Source organism: Lotus japonicus, chromosome 3, assembly GCF_012489685.1.
Source record: "Lotus japonicus ecotype B-129 chromosome 3, LjGifu_v1.2".
Lineage (NCBI taxonomy): Eukaryota > Viridiplantae > Streptophyta > Magnoliopsida > Fabales > Fabaceae > Lotus > Lotus japonicus.
The window spans coordinates 77,211,724-77,236,887 of NC_080043.1; the positions used below are offsets into that span (position 1 = coordinate 77,211,724).

The 25,164-nt window shown below is 33.6% G+C and overlaps 4 protein-coding genes across 6 annotated transcripts; 3 read left to right on the plus strand and 1 right to left on the minus strand.

The window, feature by feature from the left end:
• The first annotated feature begins 5,284 nt into the window (after nucleotides 1-5,284).
• Nucleotides 5,285-7,586, plus strand: LOC130746073 ((+)-neomenthol dehydrogenase-like). The gene is made up of 5 exons (XM_057598582.1): nucleotides 5,285-5,440; nucleotides 5,519-5,768; nucleotides 6,645-6,686; nucleotides 6,793-6,966; nucleotides 7,071-7,586. The coding sequence occupies exons 1-5, from the start codon at nucleotides 5,406-5,408 to the stop codon at nucleotides 7,446-7,448; spliced, it is 879 nt and encodes a 292-aa protein (XP_057454565.1). The 5' UTR covers nucleotides 5,285-5,405; the 3' UTR covers nucleotides 7,449-7,586.
• A 1,115-nt stretch (nucleotides 7,587-8,701) lies between these two features.
• Nucleotides 8,702-11,261, plus strand: LOC130746069 (glycosyl hydrolase 5 family protein-like). The gene is made up of 3 exons (XM_057598575.1): nucleotides 8,702-9,406; nucleotides 9,871-10,480; nucleotides 10,584-11,261. The coding sequence occupies exons 1-3, from the start codon at nucleotides 8,825-8,827 to the stop codon at nucleotides 11,006-11,008; spliced, it is 1,617 nt and encodes a 538-aa protein (XP_057454558.1). The 5' UTR covers nucleotides 8,702-8,824; the 3' UTR covers nucleotides 11,009-11,261.
• Nucleotides 11,262-14,124: 2,863 nt separating this feature from the next.
• Nucleotides 14,125-20,944, minus strand: LOC130746066 (lysine-specific demethylase JMJ26-like). 3 transcript variants are annotated; one of them, XR_009022000.1, is made up of 12 exons: nucleotides 20,237-20,944; nucleotides 19,325-19,424; nucleotides 19,089-19,230; nucleotides 18,747-18,810; nucleotides 17,983-18,646; nucleotides 17,198-17,527; nucleotides 16,216-16,548; nucleotides 15,749-15,821; nucleotides 15,581-15,666; nucleotides 15,287-15,406; nucleotides 14,438-14,559; nucleotides 14,125-14,301 (listed from the first exon to the last, which is right to left on the minus strand). XR_009022000.1 is itself a non-coding variant. In XM_057598573.1 (11 exons), exons 1-11 carry the CDS (start codon nucleotides 20,884-20,886, stop codon nucleotides 14,494-14,496), a joined length of 2,628 nt encoding a protein of 875 aa, XP_057454556.1. In that variant the 5' UTR covers nucleotides 20,887-20,943; the 3' UTR covers nucleotides 14,125-14,493. The 3 variants fall into 3 exon arrangements, 1 of the variants encoding a protein (XP_057454556.1); XR_009022001.1 differs by having other exon boundaries at nucleotides 14,137-14,264; XM_057598573.1 differs by having other exon boundaries at nucleotides 14,125-14,559; nucleotides 20,237-20,943.
• A 1,630-nt stretch (nucleotides 20,945-22,574) lies between these two features.
• LOC130744760 (MADS-box transcription factor 47-like) lies at nucleotides 22,575-23,480 on the plus strand. The gene has a single exon (XM_057596917.1). The coding sequence runs from the start codon at nucleotides 22,575-22,577 to the stop codon at nucleotides 23,478-23,480; it is 906 nt and encodes a 301-aa protein (XP_057452900.1).
• Nucleotides 23,481-25,164: the final 1,684 nt, after the last annotated feature.

A 25,164-nucleotide genomic window follows, 5' to 3' on the forward strand; every position in this document is an offset into this window, starting at 1 on the left:
TTATTTTCATTTAAACAATATTGTTTGAATACTTTGAATTGAGGAAGAATCTATAATCTTTATTTTTTTTTGAAATGCTATAATCTCTCTTAGAGCATATTTAACCATGATTTTCACTAAAGTATTTACATTTTACTTTTTACAACTCTCAATAATGTCACATCATCTACATCGTTTTTTAAATTTTTACTCCAACCCAACAACTCTTAAAAGTTTATATAAAAAAATTATTTTATTAATTACAAGTTTTATTTAAACCTTTTACATTAAGCAATAATAAATGCAAACACACTTTTCATGATTAAATTGAGTATATACTCTCACATACCCTCACTAGCCATGTTGGAATTAAAAATATGCTCTAATGGTTAGATATTGATCGGAGCATGTATTTGACATTACATACTCCCATTGGAGATGCTCTTACTCTCTTCTTGTTTAGTTTGATGTATTAGCTTTTGTGCTTCTTATAAAATTTTATCTATTCTTTAGGCCCGAGGGTAGCAGTTACAAAATCCAAAATACTAGTGTTCTTTTCCCGTGCGTTGCACGGCGATTAAATTTATTGTAAAAATGAATCAGTAGAAATATGTTTTAACTTAGTTTAGGCTCTTTTCAGTAAGTAGAACAAAGATGAAACCGAACATATGTTACAAACATGTAGATGGATGACCACAGTAAATATATTAATTTGATTAGGTTGTATAGACCTCATAATGGCAACACTTGAATAGTAATAAGAACTCAGTTTTTAAGGAATGCATTACATTGAAATAAGTTAAAGGCTTAATTGCAACTTTGGTCCCCGACGTTTACATATGCCACGATTTTGGTCCCTAACCTAATTTAATTACATGAATGGTCCCCGACGTTGTAGGTCGTGTGCAACGTTAGTCCTACCGTTTATTTCTTAATGGAGGAGACTTACGTGGACGTCTAGTTGGAGAGAAAAAGGAGGTATGAGAAGAGAGGGAAGCACGTGAGTATCACGTGAACTCACGTGAACCTTATATGAACCCATTATACCGAAATCTGAAACCCTAGGGATCTAAATCGTGTTACCTTCTTCGTTCTAGGGAGGTCAGGAGTTTGGGTATAATGGTTCAGATAAGGGTCAAGTGATACTCACGTGCTTCTCTCTCTCCTCATACCTCGTTTCTCTCTCCAATTGGACGTCCACGTAAGTCTCATCCATTAAGAAATAAACGGTATGACTAACGTTGCACACGGCCTAAAACGTCGGGGACCATCCATGTAATTAAATTAGGTGAGGGACCAAAATCGTGGAATTGGTAAACGTCGGGGACCAAAGTTGCAATTAAGCCTAAGTTAAACATAACAATAACAACAACATGAACCCTTATTAGAAGTTGTAGTTCATGATTAATGATAAAAACTTCATAACCAATCATGTTGTTAATAAAGCATATTTGAGCTATAGAACCTACAAAGGAAAAAATTTATATAAGAGTAATAATCAATAACCAATACAAATATAAATTGTGTATAATTTAAAAATGTTAAACAAACCTTATAGAAACGCCAACAAACCTTATATCTTGTAGTTAATGATCATACTTTAAAAAGAGATAAGAAATTAATTATTTTTTTTTCATTTGTGTAGCCCATTAAGTTATTGAGCGAAGACAAATCATTCATCTAAATGTAAACCTGTATTTTTCCAACTGAACCCACCCCATAAGTGGGTTGAGCTAAGCACACTCACAACCTGAGTCCATTTTGGTCGACCTAATTACTACTCCACCTCAATTATAATATTTTTAAATATTACATAAGTTTCCATGCATTGAATTATTACTTAAATTTCTAAAAGTAACTTAACATCACATAATTGATTATTGGAATTGGGTCACAACCTACCCAAAGAATTAATAAACAAAACAACTTTTCATAATACAAATGAAAAAGGAATTATGTCTTCCATATTTCAGACCATGCAACCTAAATATCTCCACATATACTTCATGGAGATGATGTTGTCGTGCATTTGTCGAGATTTATTAACAAAATAAATGCAGTTATTTTGTTCACGTTCAGACGATAGCTAGCAGCGCTACTTGATCATGAGAGGTTCTTCAAAGAGTTGGTCGATACAAAATTCTGGTTGGCTCCATTCCAGCACATATCTATTGGAATTTCCTACATCAGTAAAAAAAACAACATTATAACATAGACTAAAAAAATTCTCATAAAAATACATATTTTTCCGTTGAACAATTTTAGTGGTCGAGGTACCTAGGTAATTTTACCCTGCTGCAGAAAGGTCGATCAATTCGGACGACCTTCTCAATCTTTCTAAGGATTGTGAACTCTTGTACTCGTCCAACCTTACTCAAAACACCGATTATATCTAAAATATCCAGATATCAGAAATTGTTAATACAGTGCGAATAATATAACTACAAAATAATTAACAAAGGCTCACTGATAGTGGACGTATCCTCCCGAAAGTTGAGTTCAAAAAGATGAGTGTTTGATGGGTAATATTCAGAATTTTCAAAACTAATAGTTGGTGGGAATTGGAAGGACTGATAAAGTTGAAGAATAACATGAGGTGATTTATATAGAAATTTCATAATTAGGGTTACTTCTCAATGCAAGTTAAAAAATGTAGGGAAATTAGGGTATTATGAATGGTATTTGAAATTAGCCGGCCCAAATTTTTTTTTTTCAACCAAAATTTCAATCGTACGCTTATAGTGACTTTTAATAGCATGAGGTGATTTACCACTCAAAATAGGAAATTCAATCAATTCCAGGGTAATTTTTTCTTCATAAGAATGGAATGTATCAAACATGATATTAAAATACTACCCCGTGCGTTACAAATCATGATATTAAATAGTGATTCCATTTATTAAAATATTACAAACGCACGGTTCACTTATAATTATTATGAATGATAGGTCAATATATCTCATTTATGAAAATGATTAATTATAGGAAAGGTGTTATTTAACTGAGAAACGCATTGATTTTAAAAAGAAATTGAGAAACACGTTGTTGACAGTCCTCACACAGGCAATCAGTAATTATAGGAAATTCGAAACTATTTCGAATATTTTTGAAAAATAGTAATTCTATTTAAACACATGGATCTTGTGGTGCAAAACAAAAATTATTTGTAATTAAATAGTTGAAATAGTCAAAATGTTAATTAGCCATTAATGTGGATATTTTATGTTAGCAATTAATGAATGACTAAAAAAATAATAATAAAAAATCAGCATTCAATAAGCCTTCAATAATGGACCTCCATATAAAACTGAAATAAAAATGGGCTTTGTAATGTTTTGGTCCAAATCAATAAGACGGTGACACTTGTCAGGCAAAGAGAGAGATTGGATGAAAGTAATTCTTGGAATGCCAAATCAGGAAGGTGAGTCTCACAACCTTCCTCTTTTCTAAAGTATATAGATACTAGTCCTTTTTTTCTTGAAAATTACAGCATTCAAAGTATTCATGAGTCACTCATGACACTAAATACAAGATTTTTTAACAAAAAGCTACCGCTTTTGATTTCTTAAAGGCACTGATTAGCATTTCTCTTATTCAATTGATACTCTTTCAGGTTATGTAATTAAAGTAATTCATGCTCCCTCCGACCACTATTATATGTTATTTTTATCTAAATTTCTATGATTAAGAAAAGTCGTTGTTTGCAATAAATTTGTAAATTTTTTATCAACTTTCCTAAATCACCTATGAATTTATCTCTTCAATTTAATATTTTTTCAAAATTACACTATCTCTTTCATATTAAATAATGAGGGTAAATTTGGAAAAAATGTATTACTCTAACTATTCCTATATATAAGTCACTTTTACATAATTCTCTTAGATTAAGAAAAAGTAGTTTTTTTTTTTGAAAATAAGAAAAAGTAGTTACTACCAATAAATTTGTACAAAAATTTATTAACTTTCCTAGATTACCCTATTTTTTTTTGGTACATCGAAAAATTAAGCAGACAAGAAACAAAAACTACAAAGCTAACAAATCTCTAGATTACCCTATTTAATTTCCTATAAGTTTTTCTCTCCAAATTAATATTCCAAAATCTCACTATCTCTTTCATATTAAATATATTCAAAAAAAATTATTTAATGCTTTATAAAGTGGCTTATATTTAAGAACAAATTTTTTTTTCACAAAAAGTGACTTATAATAATGAACGAAGGAAATATATTGTTTTTTTTTAATCAAGGAGGGAGTATATGTTTCATTATTATTTTTTGATACATTATGTTTCATTATTATAAATAGACTTAAATAAACATTAAACAACATAAAAATATCTTACATTCATTTTTTTTCTCTCTCACTTCTTTCTTCTCACTTTCTTTTTCATAACCAAGTCCAAACATATGAATATCGTCACATTTTTTTTGTGTGCATGTGCAATGTATAAACCTTTTACACAAAGTCATTTAAGGTGTGCAAGTAGAACTAGAATTGCAAAGTTTTTACCGAATGTGTTGTGTTAGGTGATATACCTCTCAACCAAGTAAGGTTAGTATAGTTTAACACTTCATCTCTTAAATACATGGTTAATTATTCAATTAATAACTGTTGTGAATAAAAAAAAATCCAATGATCAACCTCCTTTCGCTTAATGCATATAGTAAGTCAATTAGTATTAGTTTTGCAACTATCCACTATGATGATGATACCTTACTTAACATTAAAAAAAGTTATATATATATATATATATATATATATATATATATATTGTTTTTGGGATTTTTGTACTCGTGTGATTGTCCTTTTGTCTTCACTCTTCTCCTTTTTACGGCTCCTTATCTAGAAGACCCCAATTGCACTCAGAAAAGTTAACCATTCGTGATAGGAACAACCCATCACATCATTAATAAAAGTTCAAAGTTAAGTTAAAGCGGGAGTTGGGTTTGACACCCCACCTATGGGGCTTGGCACCCCACTTTATCAAATACGGAATTTAAAATTCCGTATTCTCCCTATTGAATACGGAACTTAAAATTCCGTACTATATTTAAGCATGCGTGTCACATTTTCAACCACTCATTATATACTAAAACAGATACGGAATTTTATTTTCCGTATTGATACGGAACTTTAAATTCCATATTTAATAAAGTGGGGTGCAAAGCCTAAGGGGTGGGGCACCAAACTCAATTCCCAGTTAAAGCTCATACTCGAACTTGTCCTAACCCATTTGACTATACAATAAATATTTTGGTCAAACCAGCCTTTTCTTTCATTCTTAAGGAAAGTGATCTTCCATTTCTTTTATAGTTGTCATCAATCATCATCCTATTTAAATAATACCCTCCTCTCTCTTGTTCACTCATCCATCCATCCATCCATCCATACATACATACATTCATTCCAGATTCAACATCTAACTATGGTATTGGTAATGGCAGACAACACAAAACAAAGGTACTTTTTGGTTCATGTTCTGGGCCAACCATGTTCTATGTATGTCTGTGTTAACATTTTGCTGACTTTTATTTTCAGGTATGCTGTTGTAACAGGTTCTAATAAAGGGATAGGATTTGAGACTGTGAAACGGTTGGCCTCTAATGGAATCAAGGTGGTGCTCACAGCCAGAGATGAGAAGAGAGGGATTCAAGCTGTTGAGAGATTGAAAAGCTGTGGTTTCTCCTCTAGCCTTGTGGTTTTTCACCAGCTTGATGTCACTGACCCTGCTAGTATTGCATCCTTGGTTGATTTTGTGAAGACTCAATTCGGGAGACTTGATATCTTGGTAAGAAGAATTTGCTGACACACTGAATATTCTGAAATCTGAATTCTGGTTCATTTTTATATTTTCTACTTTCTCTTTTCTCTGTTTGATGAATTAATATAAAAATGATAATGCTTTGGGATCCATTGCGCCCCCACTTAAAAATGATAATGATTATAAGCATAATCATTGTGCCCCCACTTTGTTTGTTGTTCCCTTGAATATTATGATTCTCAACGAACCATTTGTCTGGTGAATCTGTATATTCAGGAAATTTTCCTGTTCTTTCATATCTTCTCAATCACTCAATTCTCTATGGATCTCTTGACCTATGGTTGTTCCCTTGAATAGTTTCTCTATCTATCATAAACCCCTTAAGCTTGGAAACACACAGAACAGCATGTGGTCTGAGTCCACTTTTCAATTACTATGCCCGGATTTTCCTGATATTAGATTTCATTGACATGGTTGACCAGTGATCTTAAACATTTCTCTATCAGAATGAACAAAGTTTATGCGCTTGATCCATAATACTTATTCCTTTTCAATTGATCTGCAAAATAAATGAACTCAGCCCGATCAATGAGTTCAGACAAACCAATTGATTTAGGCCCTATTTGGTTGACCTTATTTGAGCTTATCTTATAGCATAAGCGCTTGCGCAAGTGTTTGAGAATTGAGCTTATTTTCATAAGTTGCTCAAATTAGCTTATGAATAAGTGTTTATACCCACCTATAACTTATTTTGAACTTATTTCAGTAAGCTTCTCAAATTAGCTTATGCCATAAGTGCTTATTGAAAAATCTCAATGAGTTCACCAGAGTTATAACCTGGATTTTTCATTTCTCTTTTCAATTACATGAATGACTCATGAATTCCAAATTCACATGATGCAGGTGAACAATGCAGGAATCAATGGGTTCAACACACATGATATGGTGAGTGGACATGTTTTCTTCACTCCCTTCACTCTTGTGTGGTCTATCCACATAAAACTAGTAAAGCCTCTGAAAACTGACCTTGGTTTCTTGTTCATGAATGTAGGTGGGACAAACAATCAAATGGAGGGAACTGCCTCAAACTTATGAAATGGCTGAAAACTGCCTAACAACAAATTACTATGGTGTTCAACAAACAACTGAGGCTTTTCTTCCTCTTCTTAAGTTATCCGGCTCACCCGTGATTGTTAATGTTTCCTCTGAAGCAGGGCTACTAAAGGTACAGGAACAACAGAACTATTATTATTGTTGTTGAATTCTTTCAGCAAATGATTATGCATAACCTCAACAACATTGAAAAATTTATGTTATGCTGTGTTTCAGTATATATCAAACGAATGGGCTAAGAGGGTGCTTGAAGATACTGAATTTCTTACAGAAGAGCTAATAGATGAGGTATTAAAGGTGTATATGAAAGACTTCAAGCATGGCTCACTAGAACATAAGGGCTGGCCAACCTACCTGTCTGCTTATAAGCTCTCAAAAGCAGCTGTGAACACCTACACAAGGCTTATGGCCTATAAGCATCCAAAATTGTGCATTAACTGTGTTTGCCCTGGTTTTGTCAAAACAGACATGAACAGAAACACAGGAAGCTTATCTGTAGAAACAGGTGCTGCTAGTGTTGTGAGATTAGCACTGTTGCCAAATGGTTCCCCTTCTGGATACTTCTTTGCTAGCCAAGATGTGTCTAGCTTTTGAGTGATTTTTAGAGTATTTCCATTCTTACTGATCACATAGAGGAAAAAAATGAAAGGATGTGTGTCTTGTCTTGTACATAATTTTTACCCATCATTCTATTTTTGCGACATAATGAAAGGAGGGGAATAATACGTCTTAGTTTGCTCTCCTCACATTTTTTTTGTACTTCAAATGGTCATTTCCAATTGGTAATGCTCATTAGTCTAACAAAAACATTATTGCTTAGGTAATAAAATAAAGTACCCTAAACTTTAAACCCAAACAAAGACTACAGCCCTTGGAGGGAGTCCCTGAGAATCAAGGTCACTCAGCAAGCGGCCTCTCAAAAACCTGAACCCCAACTTCAAAGAGCGGGCACCATACTTTGTTAAGCAATTCGCTGGGGCATTACAAATTTACAATCGCGATAGACACGACGAAACTGCACCACCCAATCCCTCTACAGGATCTCAGTAGTGAGTAGTGACATTCAACAGCGGCACAATCAAAATAGTTTTTTTTTCTTCCAATAACTTGATTTCAGTTTTTTTTAAATATTGGTGTTTTAAAAAGCTTAAACACAGTTTTAAAAAACACTTAAAAAAGTTTTAAAAATATTTTTTGAAACTCTAAAATTTGAACCAATTACTATCTTCTAATATCTATAGTTAGTAAAATCTATAGTAACTAACTGACAATCCCTTTCAAAAAAAAAAAAAACCAATAATCCCTTTTTGCGCAGAAAAACAAACAACCTAGTAATCCCTTCAAATATTTTTTTGTTGTTGCAAAGTAATCCCTTAAAATGTGCATTCAAATTAAACCCCTAATTCAAACAAATTAGATATTTATATTAAAAATATTGAATTCAAATTGTAAAATTGAAAATATATAATATCCACTAATAAAATAAAGGATAGTACTATTTCATTTTCACATGACTAATCCATCCACGACAGAGATGACAGGGCATGCCTATGATTTGTAGTGCAATATGGCAATGCCAAATGATATATACACACATCTTTTTTTATACACTTCATTTCCACCTATTTTTATCTCTATCTCTCTCTTCTTATCATTTATCAAATCTTTTACTTTCTCTCTTACTTTTTTCATTTCTTTCTATCTCTCTCTTCCCCCACCTCATTCCACCTCATTTTTTAGGTGTCAACTAATCATTATTCATGGCAATGCTCAAAATAGGAACGAACTATTTGTTAGTGAAAATGAAATAAAACTGTTTCTTCCTCACAACAGAAAATTGTTTTACCTAATAGGATAGAGATTGTTTGCTCCTAATCCTTATCCAAGTTGAACATTTTCCTCTCTCTAATCTCTATATATAGACACTATATCCATGATGAAAGTTGCAAGTTCTCTTCTACAGAGTCAATATGTTGGGAAATATGACTACACAATCCTTGTTTCTTCTTCTCCTTGTTTCCATTTTAGCATCACATTCCAATGCTTACCCTCTTTCAACCCAAGGCAGATGGATCATAGATGAATCCACAGGGCAAAGAGCCAAACTTGTGTGTGCTAACTGGGCTGGTCACCTTCAGCCAATGATCCCTGAGGGTCTAGACAGAAGGCCATTGAAGGAGATTGTTTCTGAGCTTGTCAAACACAAATTCAACTGCGTTCGCCTCACCTATGCAATTTACATGTGGACACGCTATGGCGGTCACATTGTGAGTGGCACCTTCGATGGTTTGGATGTGCCGGAGGTGGTGGCTGGCATAGCCAAGAACAATCCTTCTGTGTTGAAAATGACACACATTCAGGTCTTTGAAGCTGTGGTTCATGAACTTGGTGCACAAAATGTGAAAGCTTTGCTTGATAACCATGTTAGTGAGCCAAAATGGTGCTGTAATGATGATGATGAGAATGGATTCTTTCATGACAGACACTTTGATCCTCAGGAGTGGGTGCAGGGCCTTACTCTGGCAGCCAAGCACTTTGCAGGACATCACCCCGTATGTATTATATTGCTAATTGCTAACTATTGCATGTTTGGATGTTTGTCACAATTGATTTTGGATAAATTGATTATTTTAACATTGAAGTGAAGTGATTTAGTTTGGATACATTTGAGAAAAAATGTGATTTTTGTAAGACAATGTTAAAAAATCTAGTTGTAAAATCGCACAAAGAAATCTGTCTTGTTTGATTAAGATCGGTGACATGTGAATTTAGGAATTCCCTGCTTGTAGAGAATCCCAATTTAACCTACTTTCTAGTTTCTACCATGATTGATTTTTGGTCTAAAAAAAATTCTCCAAAACGACTCACAAACATATATATTATCACCAAAATTGATTTTTTCCTCTATCAGAAGAGGAACCAAACACACACTAAACCTTTGTTTGTCTTAACTCTCTTTTCAATTTTTACTAAATTGAATGTAGCATACCTTTTATTGATTTTCCAACCCTAACAGGTTGTGGCAATGAGCTTGAGGAATGAGTTGCATGGTCCACGCCAAAATCTGAATGATTGGTACAAGTACATGAGCCAAGCAGCACTGGCCATCCATAAATCAAATCCAAATGTGCTTGTGCTGATCTCAGGTTTGAACTATGACACTGAGTTGCAGTTTTTAAGGAACAAACCATTGAAGATTGACTTGGGTAAAAAATTGGTCTATGAGACACATTTGTACTCATGGTCTGGAATTGAAACACTCAAATTGAAAGAGATTTGGACCAAGCAACCATTGAACAGGATATGCTCCCAGAGCATTGAGGGGATAGACTACAGAGCTGGGTTCCTTACCAGTGGTAAGAATGCAGCTCCTTTAATCTTCACTGAGTTTGGGTTTGACCAAACAGGTTCTTCAGTGGAAGACAACAGGTTCTTGACATGCCTTCAAACTTATCTTCTTGGAAGAGACTTGGATTGGGGTTTGTGGGCATTTCAAGGTGACTATTACATTAAACAGGACAATGTTCAAGTTCAGGAGACATTTGGTGTACTGGATACCACTTGGCACAATCTGAGATACCCAAATTTCACTGCCAAGTTCCAACTTTTGCAAAGGAAGAATCAAGGTAAGTCTGTTGAGTTATTTAATCAAATAGTTTGCAGGCATGTGAAGAAAAGCAAATAATATCAATATCAACTTGCATTTTACTTGTGTTTTTTTTTATGCAGATCCTACTTCAAAAGCCCCCAATGCATATATCTTGTACCATCCACTAACTGGTCAATGTGTCAAAGTGAATAACAAGAATGAACTTGAAGTTGGTAGCTGTGAGAAGCCAAAAAGATGGGTTTATGGTGGAGATAGGTCTCAGGTTCTTTTGCATGATAACAAGAAGTGCATAACTGCATCTGGTGAAGGGCTTCCAGTTTCTGTTTCTGATGAGTGCCAGAGCAAGATCAGTTCTTGGAAATCTGTGTCCCTTTCTAAGCTTCATTTGGCTACTAAGGATAAAGATGGGAAACAACTTTGCTTGCAGAAGGATTCCAATTCATCCAGGATTTTGACTTCAAAATGTATCTGCATAGATGATGATTCTCAATGTCTGAATGATCCCCAAAGCCAGTGGTTCCAGCTTGTTGCCACTAATGTTTAGTTTGGTTTAGCTAAGTTTATGTTTTTTTTGTTTCTTCTAAAAATTGTTATCGCAATTCCAATTCCGACCTAGATGTGGTGGAAAGCAAAGGTTTCCAAATAATATGACTCATAAAAATCGAACTCTCGACTTAAAGGTTCAAACAACCATTATTTACCATTGTGACCGACACCTGTTGGGTAGCTAGGGTTTATGTTTCATATTGCACAAAATTTATCTTTTTATTTTGTTCTTATTATTTATTAAGAAGCTTTAGGCGGATATATATGATTCAAAGGACAAAATCAAATCTGATAAGAAACAGTTGTTAATTTTAAGTTTTGAACTAAAACTAACACAAATACAGATTTTGCTGCACATCTTGAAGGCATTTGGAATCAGTAATTAAATGTGAATCTTCAATTTTGCTGCACATTTGGAATCAAAAAAATTGGCATTCCTCCACTCTACCGCTCCAGATTTCACAACAAGACAATCGTAAAATTACATTCTTTTTCTTTGGTACATCGGAAAAGGAAAACTCGCAAAATACATCCGGATAAAGGGATAAAAACAACAAAGAATTTTTTATCAATATTTTAACAAGTAATCAAATAAAAAATAAGTGAGCTAAACATGAAAATTAAAATATTTCTTTCAATAATTTGATTTTTAATATGACAAAGAATCATAGCAAACCTAAAACAATAAAACTAATGAAATTGAATATAACAATACATAGTAAAATTAAAATCGAGAAAACCTTGGCATAGGGTTTACCTTCTTGAAGATTTCGTTCTTCGGAGTTTGCCTTTGAAGTCTTCGCATATTGATCAGTTTCAGAAAGAAAAGTACATACCATATTCTTTTATCTAGACATCGGAGGGTGGAGGTGAAGATCAATCATTCAATCTCAATAGCCATTGTGATTGACTGATCTTCTCAACCACCCAATGATTTCCTGACAAAATTTGAACATGACATGTCCAGTGCTTTCTGCAATTAATCAACATGATTTCAATCACTCTGACATAACTTAACTTGCATGAAACTCTCGTTTTTTTTAGGAACAAATATGAATGAATATGATCGAATTCACTCAAATTAGGATTTCATAGTAATATATATGTATATATCGATACTTATTTTTGTATAATATCCTATTGATATCTTTTTCCCGACTAAGATATTATTTGATATCTGTTTTTTTTTTTGGTGAATAATATCTTATCGATTGATATCTAAATCAAGCTATTTAATGAATATGATTTGGGATAATTTTTTTTTGAACGGGATAATTTTTTCTTGTAACAAACGGAAACTGACTCAGAATTAATTGATTTAATTTTAAAATTATTAAAAAACCAGTCAAATTCTAACTTTTTTACGGTAATTCAAATTCTAACTGTTAGCTTTATAAAAATGTAAAATTTACGAAATATGTGTAAGTTGGTTGGTTTTTATTTTATTTTTTGTTTTCTTAATTTAGTCCTGAAAATTCAAAATCAAGTTAATTTTTTCCTTTGTTCAAATGTAATCTCCATAGTCCCCTAGCTCAAGTGGTATGAGCTGAGGGACAAATAAGTTAGGTAGAGGGAGGTCCAGAGATCGATTCCTGACGGGTGCAATTTATCTTTACGATGTACAAAAAAAATGTTATCTCCATAACATTTAAATAATTTTTCCTTAAACATTTAGTTCATGGTTTAATAACCAGATACCTTAGGAAACCAAAAATATTTGAATAACTTTTCCTCCATTAGTGTCGGACTTATCCTTTGATTGTTAAAATTCAAGAAGCTTTCAAAAAAAAATTCAAAAGAAAATGTATATGATAAACTTTTCATTTATTTTAAAAATTATTTATAACTTTTAATCTCCATGCGATGCTTTCCTTTGTAAAAAAAAAAGAATCTCCATGCGATGAGGTTGTCAAGTTTATTTAATTGTAGGGCAATATCAAATCATTAGAAGCCATTGATCAATGACAATCCTGGAGACCTAATTAAGACTAAACCCTCATTCATACACACTTCGAAATTTTATATAGTTAGTTTATTAGATTTTTTATTTTATTTTCAATAACATTCAAGATAAGTACACCTGATTAAAGACTATACCCTATTCATACACTTGAATAGCCATCCCAATTTCCATAGTTATATTTGTATATATCTTATCAATATCGATACCTTTTTTTCGGAACTCCAATATCGATACCTAGATCAATAGGATTTGGGGTAGTATTTTCTAATAACAGAGTACAGAAAATAACGGGATTATTTGATCTAATTTTTTATTTTCTAATAACCAATCAAATCTAACTGTTATCTAATCCTAAAATCATTCTAACGGTTTTCACAATCAATTTCGATATTTGTATCTTCTTGATATTTAAAACCAATCTATGTCCTTTTAAAGGTTACTTTCACAGTTTAACGTTAAAAAATAGAGTTTAATGGATATGCACTGACAGTGTAAAATAGTTTTACACAGTCATCCAATCAAAGCATGCCACATAGGAGAGATAATTACATTTGACTTTAATTTTAATTAAAAGAATAAGATATTTTTTGATTTGGCGGAATTCAATTGGATGTCTGTGTAAAACTATTTTACACTGTCAGTGCATATCCATTAAACTCTAAAAAATAAGGTTACTTTAAAAAAAAAAAAGGTTAAATCAAACTATTCAATGCACATTTTTTTATAACAAAATAGGGAACTAACTCAAGATATTATTTTTTTGTAGAACTAAGATCATTAACTCTCATTTCAAAAAAAATATCATTTAACTCAAGATTATTTAACTTACCTTTCCAAAAAAAGATTATTTAACTTGATTTTCAAAAAAAAAGAGATTATTTAACTTGCCATAAAAAAAGATTATTTAGCTTAATTTTTGAAATTCAAACAACAAGTCAAATTCTAAGAGTTAATTTTATAAAAATAAGTTAAATGAAGTATGTGCAAGTTTGTTGGTTTTAATTTTTTAATTTTATCCTCTTTGTCTAATCTTAAAAATTCAAGTTAATTTTTTCCTTTGTTAAAACCTTATCTCCTCATATGAATACTTTTTTCTCCCTTGGAATCAGACTTATCCTTTGGTAGTTAAAATTCAAAATAAAAAATGGATCATAAACTTCCCATTTATTTAAAAATGAAAAGTAGGGCAAGTTTATTTACTTGTAGGCCAACATCAAACCATTAGAAGTCAGTGATCAATGATAATCCATGAGACCTAATTGAGACTAAACCCACCTTCATACACAACTTGCTGCAAGGCACAAGGGACCAAAGCAAATGAGCGAAGCCTTCATTTTAAAAAGACGATGATGGGAAAAGGACAATCATTAGCATAACATTCATTTCCTCACCAAGCACTATCTAGTTTAAGAATCCAAGTGCAATTGGTTAAGGGTATCCACATATCAACATGGCTATGCATACCTTCAAAAACGTGGTTATGTATATATGCTGCTCAATTACATGCTGCTACTCTACTATCATTCCACGAGATTCTCCAAATCGTCTGCAGCCTGGCTCAATGCATGGAGACACATTTTCTTCACCTATATCAAAGTAAGTTTTATCCATTAACTCTGACATTTAGGGGAGGGATTGAGTTCATATATATCAACAATGCATTGAGCAAAAAAAAAAGACAATGCAAATTATTCAAATTTCAACATTACAGGAGGATTTACAAACATGCACTGAATGCTCTGATTATTAGTGTCTGACTTGATATAAAGAATCCCATGTTGAGCAAGGAATAGTTACCATAACTGCATAATGCAATACTATGTATGCGCCCTTTGCGAATATTTCAGCCCAATTTAACCCATTCAAAAGTACTCTTATTTGTTGTTTTCATTCTTTGATGTGTAATCCTAATTAAGTTAGAACCCATTTTTGTATTAAATTATTAATGACAGGACTAACTGGTTAGTGTTATACTAACAGCTACAATTTCGACAATTGATCATCATGACAAAAAGAAAATTACAACTCAGACTATATTTAATTGGTGCAAACACAGGATGTAGTTTCTTATGAGCTTAGCTCGTGCAATCCAGCAAGCCATGCTGATCACAGTTCAAGTAGCCAAATAGATGCCCTAGGTTCCCCTCTGCAACTGACTAATACCCTCAAATCCCACAAACAAATACAATGGCAGAAACACTAAGGCACAGCATCATGAGGCACAAGAATTAAAACAAATAAGTTCATATGTGAAAAATGTACCAGACAAGACAAGTCCAGAAAGTAACTAATTCGAGAGACAAGATGGCATACCCCAAGTTTATCTTCATTTGCTCTATGGCTTGATGGAAGAGTGCGAAATTCCTCAGTTAGACGAATACATTCCTTGATATTTTCAGGAGAGACAAAATCTAAAGCAACCTTTATGCATGACTGTCAAAAAACAGTTAAAACATTGAAGTGAATAACATGGCCTTAAAAAAAACAATAACATGAAAAGGGGTAGACAAGCAGGCAATTTAGCAATGATAGGCATGACACGAATTAGTTTATGGAAACATAAAATTGGAACAAGACAAATAAACATTATATTTAGAATTGACACACCTTCATGTTTCTAACTTGATGGGGGCACCCAGCAGGTATAAAGACTGCCTCACCAAGGTTTTGTATAAAAGTCCAAGGTTCAATTCCTGCAACAGGGCCTCACATGAATAAATGGGAAGATGGCTAAAGTCTTCTGTGCCATAAAATAAATAAAGATAAAGTACTAACCAAATTCTTCCTTCAGCTTCCTTTTATGATGAGAATTTAGATAAAAAACTTGATCATGAATGGGATGAAAAACCTATTCCATCATATGAAGGATATATAAGAATCAATTATCAGCGATAAACTGTGAAGATATCCAAATAAAGCTAACATTTGAATTGAATCCTAAAATTAAGAAAGACTCGTATTTGAAGACAAAATCATTACCAAAAAAAATTTTAAATATATTTTTATTTAAACAAGAAGAAATATTAGAATACTGCCTGAGATATTATAAATCATTAATTAAACAAATTAAAAGGAGCATGGAACATAATTTTCGTTTATTTTTTCCTTTAGTTTATAGAATTCATATTCTAATTCAAAAGGTAAATAAGAAAAGATTCATTTAATGAAAAAGAAAATAATAAAAAAAACTATCGAAAATCAAAACCATAGAAAGCACTACTTTCAAAACTTAGGTTAATTACCTTCTCCACTCGAGAACAATAGAAATGTCTGAATTCCCTAAAATGATTTCTAAGGTATTCCTCAAGCTTGGGAACATCTTGTCTCCGAAAGATATCCCAGACAGCGCCTCCCTTGGCAAATTCTTGCCCTCTATGCAAATTTCCAGAATGCATAGGCTGACTAATACATCCTGTCGCATCCCCAACATTTTCCCCCTTACAATCATTTTTTTCCTGCAAAACTTGAAAAGGTTCACTTCTGTCCTCAGCAGCATACTGTTGTTTCAACTTCTCTATTTTGGCAAGATGTTCAGACCTGAGGGTCACTTCCTCAGTATGCATCAAGATATTTACCTAGAAAAGAAAATCAGAAAACCAATCTTACATGTGCAGAAGCTGGAACTTGATATTCTTGTCACAAATGATAATCAAAATTAATTATATTAAACTCTCAGTCTGTATGTATACTTTGACAACAAAACCCATTTGTAATTGTAACACTATCTATTATTGTATTATTATTATTATTCTTGGCGATTTCCAGCCAACATCCAGCCACTGAAGAAGTTGATCCAAGCAAAATCCAGCCTCACATTCTAGACATTTACAATGTTTTAGAGTTTCCAAAATTCAAATTTTTGGTTGTTGTTTGAAGCTTCTAAACTATTTTGATTTTTTTGGAGCATGTTGGCCTTGTACTGGTAATCCTGCACAGTAGAAAAATTAGCAACATTCCAACCCACTCTGGGTTATGTGTCATTCTAGTCATTTACTTGGAGAGCATATGGAAGTGTTCTAATGGAGTTTATTTGGGCTTATCTTAAGATATAAGCCCTTGTAAGTGTTAGGTTAAGCTTGCTTATGACCTACCTAAGTATATAAAATTAAGCAGGTGTTGCTTTTATGTATATAAAACTGTTCATGGCCTGCCTATAAAATAATTTGTAACTACGACATTGGGTTCATTTGTGGATAAAAATAACCATTAATGCATATCACATACCGCATCTGACATGTCACAATGAAGCTTGGTCACAGAGTCTCCACATCCAAGCTCTTCAGCAAAGCCATATGCTATATATGTCTTTGGCCCCAAGTCAGGTTTCAAAGATTTCTTCGGCAGCTTTGTGGCCATGTTAAGAAAACCAGAGCGAGGGTGTGTATACTCTTTGTAAGGTAAGGCACTAATAAACTCCATACCATGACGTGGTAACTTCCGCTCAAATGAATTAGACGGGGGCCAATCTTTGAGTTTGAGCACCTCAGGCCATGAGTCACGATGAGTACGACCCTCTGAGTATCCCTTGAAAAATCTATGGATGTTTATTTCAACCTGCATGTTCAAAAGGCTAATGAAGAGACTATTGAAAAATATCAAATTTACAGTACCCTTTTTATTGGATGAAAGCGTTTACTGAAGAATGAGAAATAGAAAGATAAAGGATGCAAAAAAATATATATATATCTTTGGTCTGCAACAAAAATTAAGAATTCTTCTTCAGCCAAACAAGCAAGAAACACAACAGGAGAAAGGGAGGTGTATATGCTCACAAGAGCTCAGGAATTCCACTTTATATGAGACAACAACCATAGCCAAACAGAAACAAGCCTTGAACACAACCTATTTTTCTGCATGCATAAATGCCCCATGCATAACAAGAGTAGTAAAATAGACCAAAAGTATATAACTAGGAGCACCAATTTAAAATCTCTTATTCAAATATAACCTCTGGCTAACCATCAAAGCACTTATTTATAATTAATTTTATAATATATAATATGACTGACCTCACACCAATCTAGGCAGTCAATTGCTTTCACGTTCAAATGTTTGGAATGATGGTAAGTCAATTCACGCATTGCACGCCACATTACCATTGGCTCCCAGCTCAAGCCAGATGTTAACTCAAGAGAATTCCTAACAATAATTGGTTCTCCCTTAATCCAATGGCCCTGGAAGTGTTCCAGATCCCCACATTTAGCATCACTAGCAGAAGGACAATACAAATAGTTGTCTTTTGAGTCTTCTCGAGAGGCAGCTTTCCGCAACTTCTTGTTAATGGAGTCACTTTCATCATGTGAATTGAAGCACAAGGTACACTGTGCAGAAACTGCAGCCACGTCTTCTAGTCCATGAACTTTGACTAATCTTGCCACCTTTTCCTTTAATTCTGAAATCCAATTTTGTGAATGTATGCATTTCAGCTCAAGATATTCATGTCCACAACCATCATTATCCTTTGGTGGACAGGAAATGGCACCATTTTTCATTGCTCTCCACACATGCTTAGAGCCTGAACCAAGACAAATATCTGGTGATTCTTTCTTGAATGAGTGCAGATCTAAAGGCACTCTTCTAACACGAATTTCCCGGCAACATGTAAGGCAAAGATCATACGAACAATTTGGGCAGCTCCTATGAAAATCAATTATAGAGGTTTTGCAATTGTTGCTGCACATAATAGTCAATACCAGTGGGTAGTTAACAATGAGATAAAAAAACACAGAAATTGATGATCCAAATTATAATATGACGTTGGAAAAAATCTAACCAATATATACGCTCATCTGCGAAACAAACAGTTTGGTTTACTTCTAAATCTGAAAGCAATAAACCTGCAATTAAATCAACAAATTAACAGCGATAATGAAATTGTATGTAAGATAACAATCAGCTAGACTTCAGTAGATTAAAAAAGTAAAAATATACTCTTGCATGTACACATTATATCTCACTCTGCCGTTTTTAGTCTGTACAGATCACTTGTTTAGTCACAGTACAAGTAAAACACTTCAATCTAGCACCCCCATTCCCACGGAAAAACATTCTTTTAAATGTTTCTTTTTTCTTTCTTTTTGCACTGAAGCTAGTACCATATATAAGTATAATGTACCTCTAATTTTTGCTTCCATCTCCAATTCCAACTGCTGCTCGTGATTAAATTGTTCCAGAAAAGGATACAATGTTCTCACCAAATGCTTCAAATGTTGAACCTTTTCATCTTGATTTAGAGGCATTCCTAAATTTCCTGAATTCTAAAGTACATAAAGTAAGCCATACATTTATTGTTGCTTGCACAAGAGAAAGCGTAACATGGAGAAAGAGCATATCCACTTTGCAAGTACTAACCATAGCTGGGACTTTTCTGCATAAACATGCCTTGCAGTTACAATTTCCTCGACAATATGGACAAGATTCTGCTATAGCCTCCTCAGACATTTGCGGATACCTATATTAATTGAAAGATTCATATTTCAAGGAGAGGGAAGAGAGAGAGAGAGTGCCATCTCATCAGTCCAAGAAAATTTCCAATGAGAAATAAAAATCCCAATTATCATACACAACATTGAGAACATCAACAATCATGTGAACTTGAAGAAACTCATTACACTCTTGCATGACACAACACATCAGGGAAAGCCAAATCATACAGTCCAGTTGTTTACATTGACACCTAAACTGTAAATAAATGCCTCACTGCCTCCACTGTGTTCAGATATTATTTTTCTTCAATTTTCTTTAACTATGACATGTTGCCAAAGGCGTACTAAGATTCATTTACAGAAGACAGTGTAAAAGCCTCAATCACACAAACATTGTTCTCAGTTAAAAAAGAGTACATATTCGAAGAAAACACCATATTGGCAAAACAAAGATAACTTGAAGAGACAGAATCACAAAAAGGCATGCATCCTACTATCATATTTCAGCGACCTAAACAGATAAGCCAAACCATAAAAGGCACTCCATATTTTCTTCGAAACTAAATTTGCCACCTCGGAGGCTGAAAGGACAAAGGCCCAATTTGTACCAGCTTCTATGTTATGAGAGCTTCTCAGTTGAGATAAATAGTATTAGATTCATGGTTATTTCAATCTTAGTTTATAATACTAGTTCAATGTCACTCATTTCTACCCCCTTTTGTATTCAAATGGAATTTCAAAGTTTGAAGCAGCTGGCAGCTGGTAATGCAAGAAAAACTGAAAACAAACAACCAAAAAGAAATCAAGGTTTGAGAACATTCTGAGTTTGAAGCTATACCATCTCCGAATACAGTGGACGCAGAAGCGTTTGGCATTGCAGTTTTGACAGCGAACAACCCTGTTATCATTCTTCTGACACTGATGACACGACCGAGGAAGAGGAACACTCGATTTCTTCTCACTCTTGGACGAAGAAGACAGTTTCTGATCATTTCTGGAGGAAAAGCTTCTCCTTCTCGTCATTGTTCCTTCTTCTCCTTCTTCACGTTCAATCGATTGAAGCAATTTCTTGATCTTCTCTCTGACCCTGACCCTCCTGTCTAGTAGCAGCACCGTTCCTTCAGGGTCTTCCTCTTCCTCCTTTCGACATTTTCGTTTCACCTGAGCATTTACCTCAGGAAGAGACGCTTCCTCTTCTTCTTCGCGAAATCTCTTCGGTTTCTGACTCCGGCGGCGCGTGGCCCGAACAGCTCGTTGGTTGTTCTCTTCACCGTGGTGCATTGGTGGCGCTGAAGCTGAAGAAGCGTTGGGTTTGTTTGGTTTTTGATATTTCAAGGACTTGGCCCTGGCATTAAAGTAATGCTCCTCGCATAAGCTGCTGTCGTGAATCCTCCAGTGATGGCACCGCCATGATTTGCCGTCACTCCGCCGGCACCGGAGCTCGTCTGGTGGTTCTATGAAGGGGGACTTGTTCTCCGCCGTCGCCATTGTCCCTCGCTGATTTTCTCTCTCTAGGGTGTCTGAAGTTTGAACTTCTGTATAAACAGACAAACGCTTCATTTTAAGATATTCACACTTTTTTTTTTTTTTCTCTTTCATTTTATATCACTAATATTTCTTTTTCTCTTTTTTCAATTCATCACTCTACTACATGTGAGTGAATTTGAGATATTAAGAAAAATTTCAACTTTGACCCTTTTTTTAGTATGCTAGTTATATGATTACAAGTGAAAGAGGTAATTTATTCCTAGTAGCTCTAATTATGAGTAGTTCAACAAATAATCAATTCACCCTCTATATATTAAGTATTCGATCTTAAGTTTCATTAAGTCATGTCAAGAACTTTTTTCAGATAAGATCGTGATATTTGAATTTTCATCTTTAAATATAAATCAAATCATATATATAATTACTATTTTAATGGAAAGGAAAGAAGAGGGGAAGAGAAAGAGGACTAAATTTGATGGAAGAAGTATTAGAGGAATTAAAGTGATGTTGAAAGTTCATATAAACCATTTACATCTTGGATTGTTATCTGAATTAATGACTGAAATCTTAGGCCCTTATTTCAAATAACAAATTATGGGACCAATGAAAAAACATTTATGGACCAAATTTAGATCTACCCCCATAAGTCAGAAAGTAAAAGCATATTTAAACCAAGCGAATTTAGATCTATTCATATTTTTCTAAAAAAAATTGTAAAATCCGAAAACATTATTAATATTATTTTCGCTCACACTTTCAAAATATGTATATTTCTCTTTGAGGGAGTATTTTTTCATTAAGGGGCATTTTAGTACATACTTTATGGCGTGAAACCTATAACAAGTCCTACCATTAATGTAGTATGTGAAGAAATTTCATTATTAGTTTGTTTTATCAAATCACCAAAAGAGCCTTTGAACTTATTTGTAAAGTAGTTACTCCCTCCGTCCCAAAATATAGGTTGTTTTAGGTTGTGCACATTGTTTAAGAGTTCATTAATTGATAAATATTTTGATTAAAATACCCCTATTTAAAATTGTTTATATTAAGGAGAGAAAAATGTTATTATTAGTTAAGTGGATAGTGAGAGTTGTGATAGGTGAAAATCGAATGTGGTAATTAAAAAATATAATATTAAATAATGATATATAAGGAAGAAAGAGAGAAAAAATGCATTAGTTTTGCAAAACAACTTATATTTTAGAATATAGTAGGAGTACAAATTCTAAAACAACTTACATTTTGGAGCGGAGGGAGTATTACTTATTGCTAATCAATCAATTTTTTATTTTAAATTTAATCTTGACAAGATTATAATGTTGCGATATATATTATTTTAATAAACACCAAATTTTACACATTACATAATTTTATAATTAGAATTTACATAAACAAAAAAAGATTTTTTTGTGCATAGAAAAATAAGAAAAAATATTTAATTTCAATTGCTATCTTACAAAATATCTCATGTAATAATTAAAATAGATTCTAATTTTTTTTTGCTGCACTTAGAAAACAAAATTGTGTAATTAATGTTAAAGATTGTCTTAAAATTACAAAGATTTATTCTAGTTTTACAACAACTATAACTACACATACAAAAGGAAACAAACCCTGAAATCTTGCTTCAGTACTACTACACTTTCTTGTTTTCTCTCTGTTTCTTGTTCAGTTCTTTGTTACTGGCAATGGCTCCTCCCAAGAAACCAAACGAGAAAAAATCCAAGGCGGTGAAGAAAGTGGAAGAAGAAGAAAACCACCGCAACGTGACATTCTCGAAGCGGAAGGCGGGGCTGTTCAACAAGCTGACAGAGCTCTCCATTCTCTGCCAGGCGGAAACTGCACTGATCATCGCCTCCCCGAATGACAAGCTCTACGCCTGCGGCTACCCCTCCGCGGACGCCGTCATACGCCGCTTCCTCACACGAGGTCCCCCCGCCGCCGCGGGAGGAAACATGAACGATGAGGAGAGGTTGGAAACCCTTAGGGCGATGTATGATGCTGTTCAGGAGCAGTTGAAGGAGGAGAAGAAGAAGCTGCATGAGATCATGGAAGAGCAGAAGAGAAACCCTGGGGTTTTTCCTTCTTGGTGGGAGACTCCGATGGATGAGATGGATTTGGATGGTCTTGAAATATTCAAGAAATCTTTGGAGAATTTGAGGTTGAATTTGGTTATGCGGTATAACACTGCCACGCCGCAACCGTTGTCTGTGGTGTTTACTCCTCCTCCGTCGCCGCAGCCGCCGGTGACTAACTTTTCCATCAACTGGCAACAAGTTATGCAGGATGAGAATCGGAATTATTATAACATTGAACGTGGGTGTACTAGTGCTGGTGCCAGTGTCACGCTTCCTCCGTTTGCGCCGCCGCAATCAGTGATTCCACCTCCGCCGTTAGCGGTGGTTTCAGATAACTGTCATGGGTGGCAAGAAGTGGAGAATGGGAATTGCATTGAATTTGAAAGTGGAAGCACTAGCTCTGGCTATGATAATACTGGTGTCACACTTGCTCCGTTTCCTCCAAGTTTTGATTATTGCAGTACCAATGGCAGTGTCATGCATGCTCCTTCCGGTTTCGGACAATTTTTTTATTAGCATGCCTTTATGTTAGTTTCTTTTTAGGAAGGACCTTTACAGTTAGTTTAAAGCCAATCAACATATGTAGGTGTTTGTTTTTGTTAATTCTTGGTTTGATGAGATATTATGTTAACTAGTATTTTTTACCCGCGCGTTACACGGGTAATATGTCTGTCTTATTTGATATGACAATTAATACCTTGATTATTAAAAATATTTTAAACAACAGGTGAGATAGAAGAATCTGAAATACTAAACAAAGTGGACCAAAATACTTCTCTTCTAAGCTTGATTTACCCGTAAGTAACCAAAATGCATAAATCATAGATATAAAGAATTACCGACATATTAAACAACACGTAAAATAGAAGAGTCTGAAATACTAAGCAAAGTGGTCAAAAAGTCTTACATTGAAACCCTTGTTGCATAGATTGAAATTCGTGCAATTGATTAACTAATAAAAAGATTTATTAACAAAATCTCAAAATCTACAAAACATATAAGGGGGTGGTTTAATGGTGGTGATTATGCGCGTTCGTTTCCACTCATATGTTTTTAAAAACTTCTTGATAGACAACAACAGGATGATTTGCGATTATGCAATTATGCGTGTTTGTTGCACGGGAAATTTGATAATGTAAATTGTTATTTTTTTTTATGTATTTGTTTGTAATATTATTATAATAAAAATCTAAAAATTAACCAAAAATGTAATTTTGTATGCTATATTTTAAATGTCAACATATTAGTTGAGTATACATTTCAGATTAAAAATAAAAAAAAAAGGACAATAGCATGACTTGGGTGCAAGAAGATATATGTAGCCTATCATCTCAGTTTATATAAAACTATTATTTGATACAAATAGAAAAGTAACTAAAGAATAAAAATAATGAAACTTATAAGTCTCTATTCAAGTGAAGAGCTTAATATATATTACAAAATATTCCTCTTCTACTAACGGGAAGTTCCATTCTCGAAGCAAATACTCCCTAAACTCTATATTAAAGCCTCATCTCCCTGCAACAATGGCAAACAGATGGATTATTATTCTGGACTAAATTGGCCTCTAAACAAATTAAACATAAAAATGAATTTACAATAGACTGAAAAATGGATTTGGATCCTCTCCATCCAACTTCTCTCCATCCCCTCTCCATCCAAAATCTGAGCCATCAATTTTAAATTTTAAAGGTGAGGATTAATTCATGTTTTCTCTCTCTTCTTAAATTGATCCAAGCCTTTAAATTTCAAAATCAATGGCTCAGATTTGGATGGAGAGAGGATGGAGGGAACATGGATGGAGAGGATCCAAACCCCTGAAAAATTGATCCAGTTGACAAAATATATATATATATATATATATATATATATATATAATGAGACTATAATAATAGTGAAATGCTAATATAAATAGCACAACAAAGTTTGAATATCTAAGAGTCTTAGGGCCTGTTTGATAGCAGTTTTAGTTTTCAGCTTTTAAAACAGTTTTCAGAAACAATTCTTAAAAACAGTTTTCAGAAGAAGAAAACAGTTTGAATGACATGTTTTCGAACATTTAGAAAACTGATATCTGAAAACTAAAAACTGAAACTGAAAACATCTTTGACCTGTTTTGGTTTTTTAGTTTTAAAAACTGAAAATGAGAACTGTTTTCAAAAACTGTTTTTGAAAACAGGTCTTACCAAACTGTTTTGGA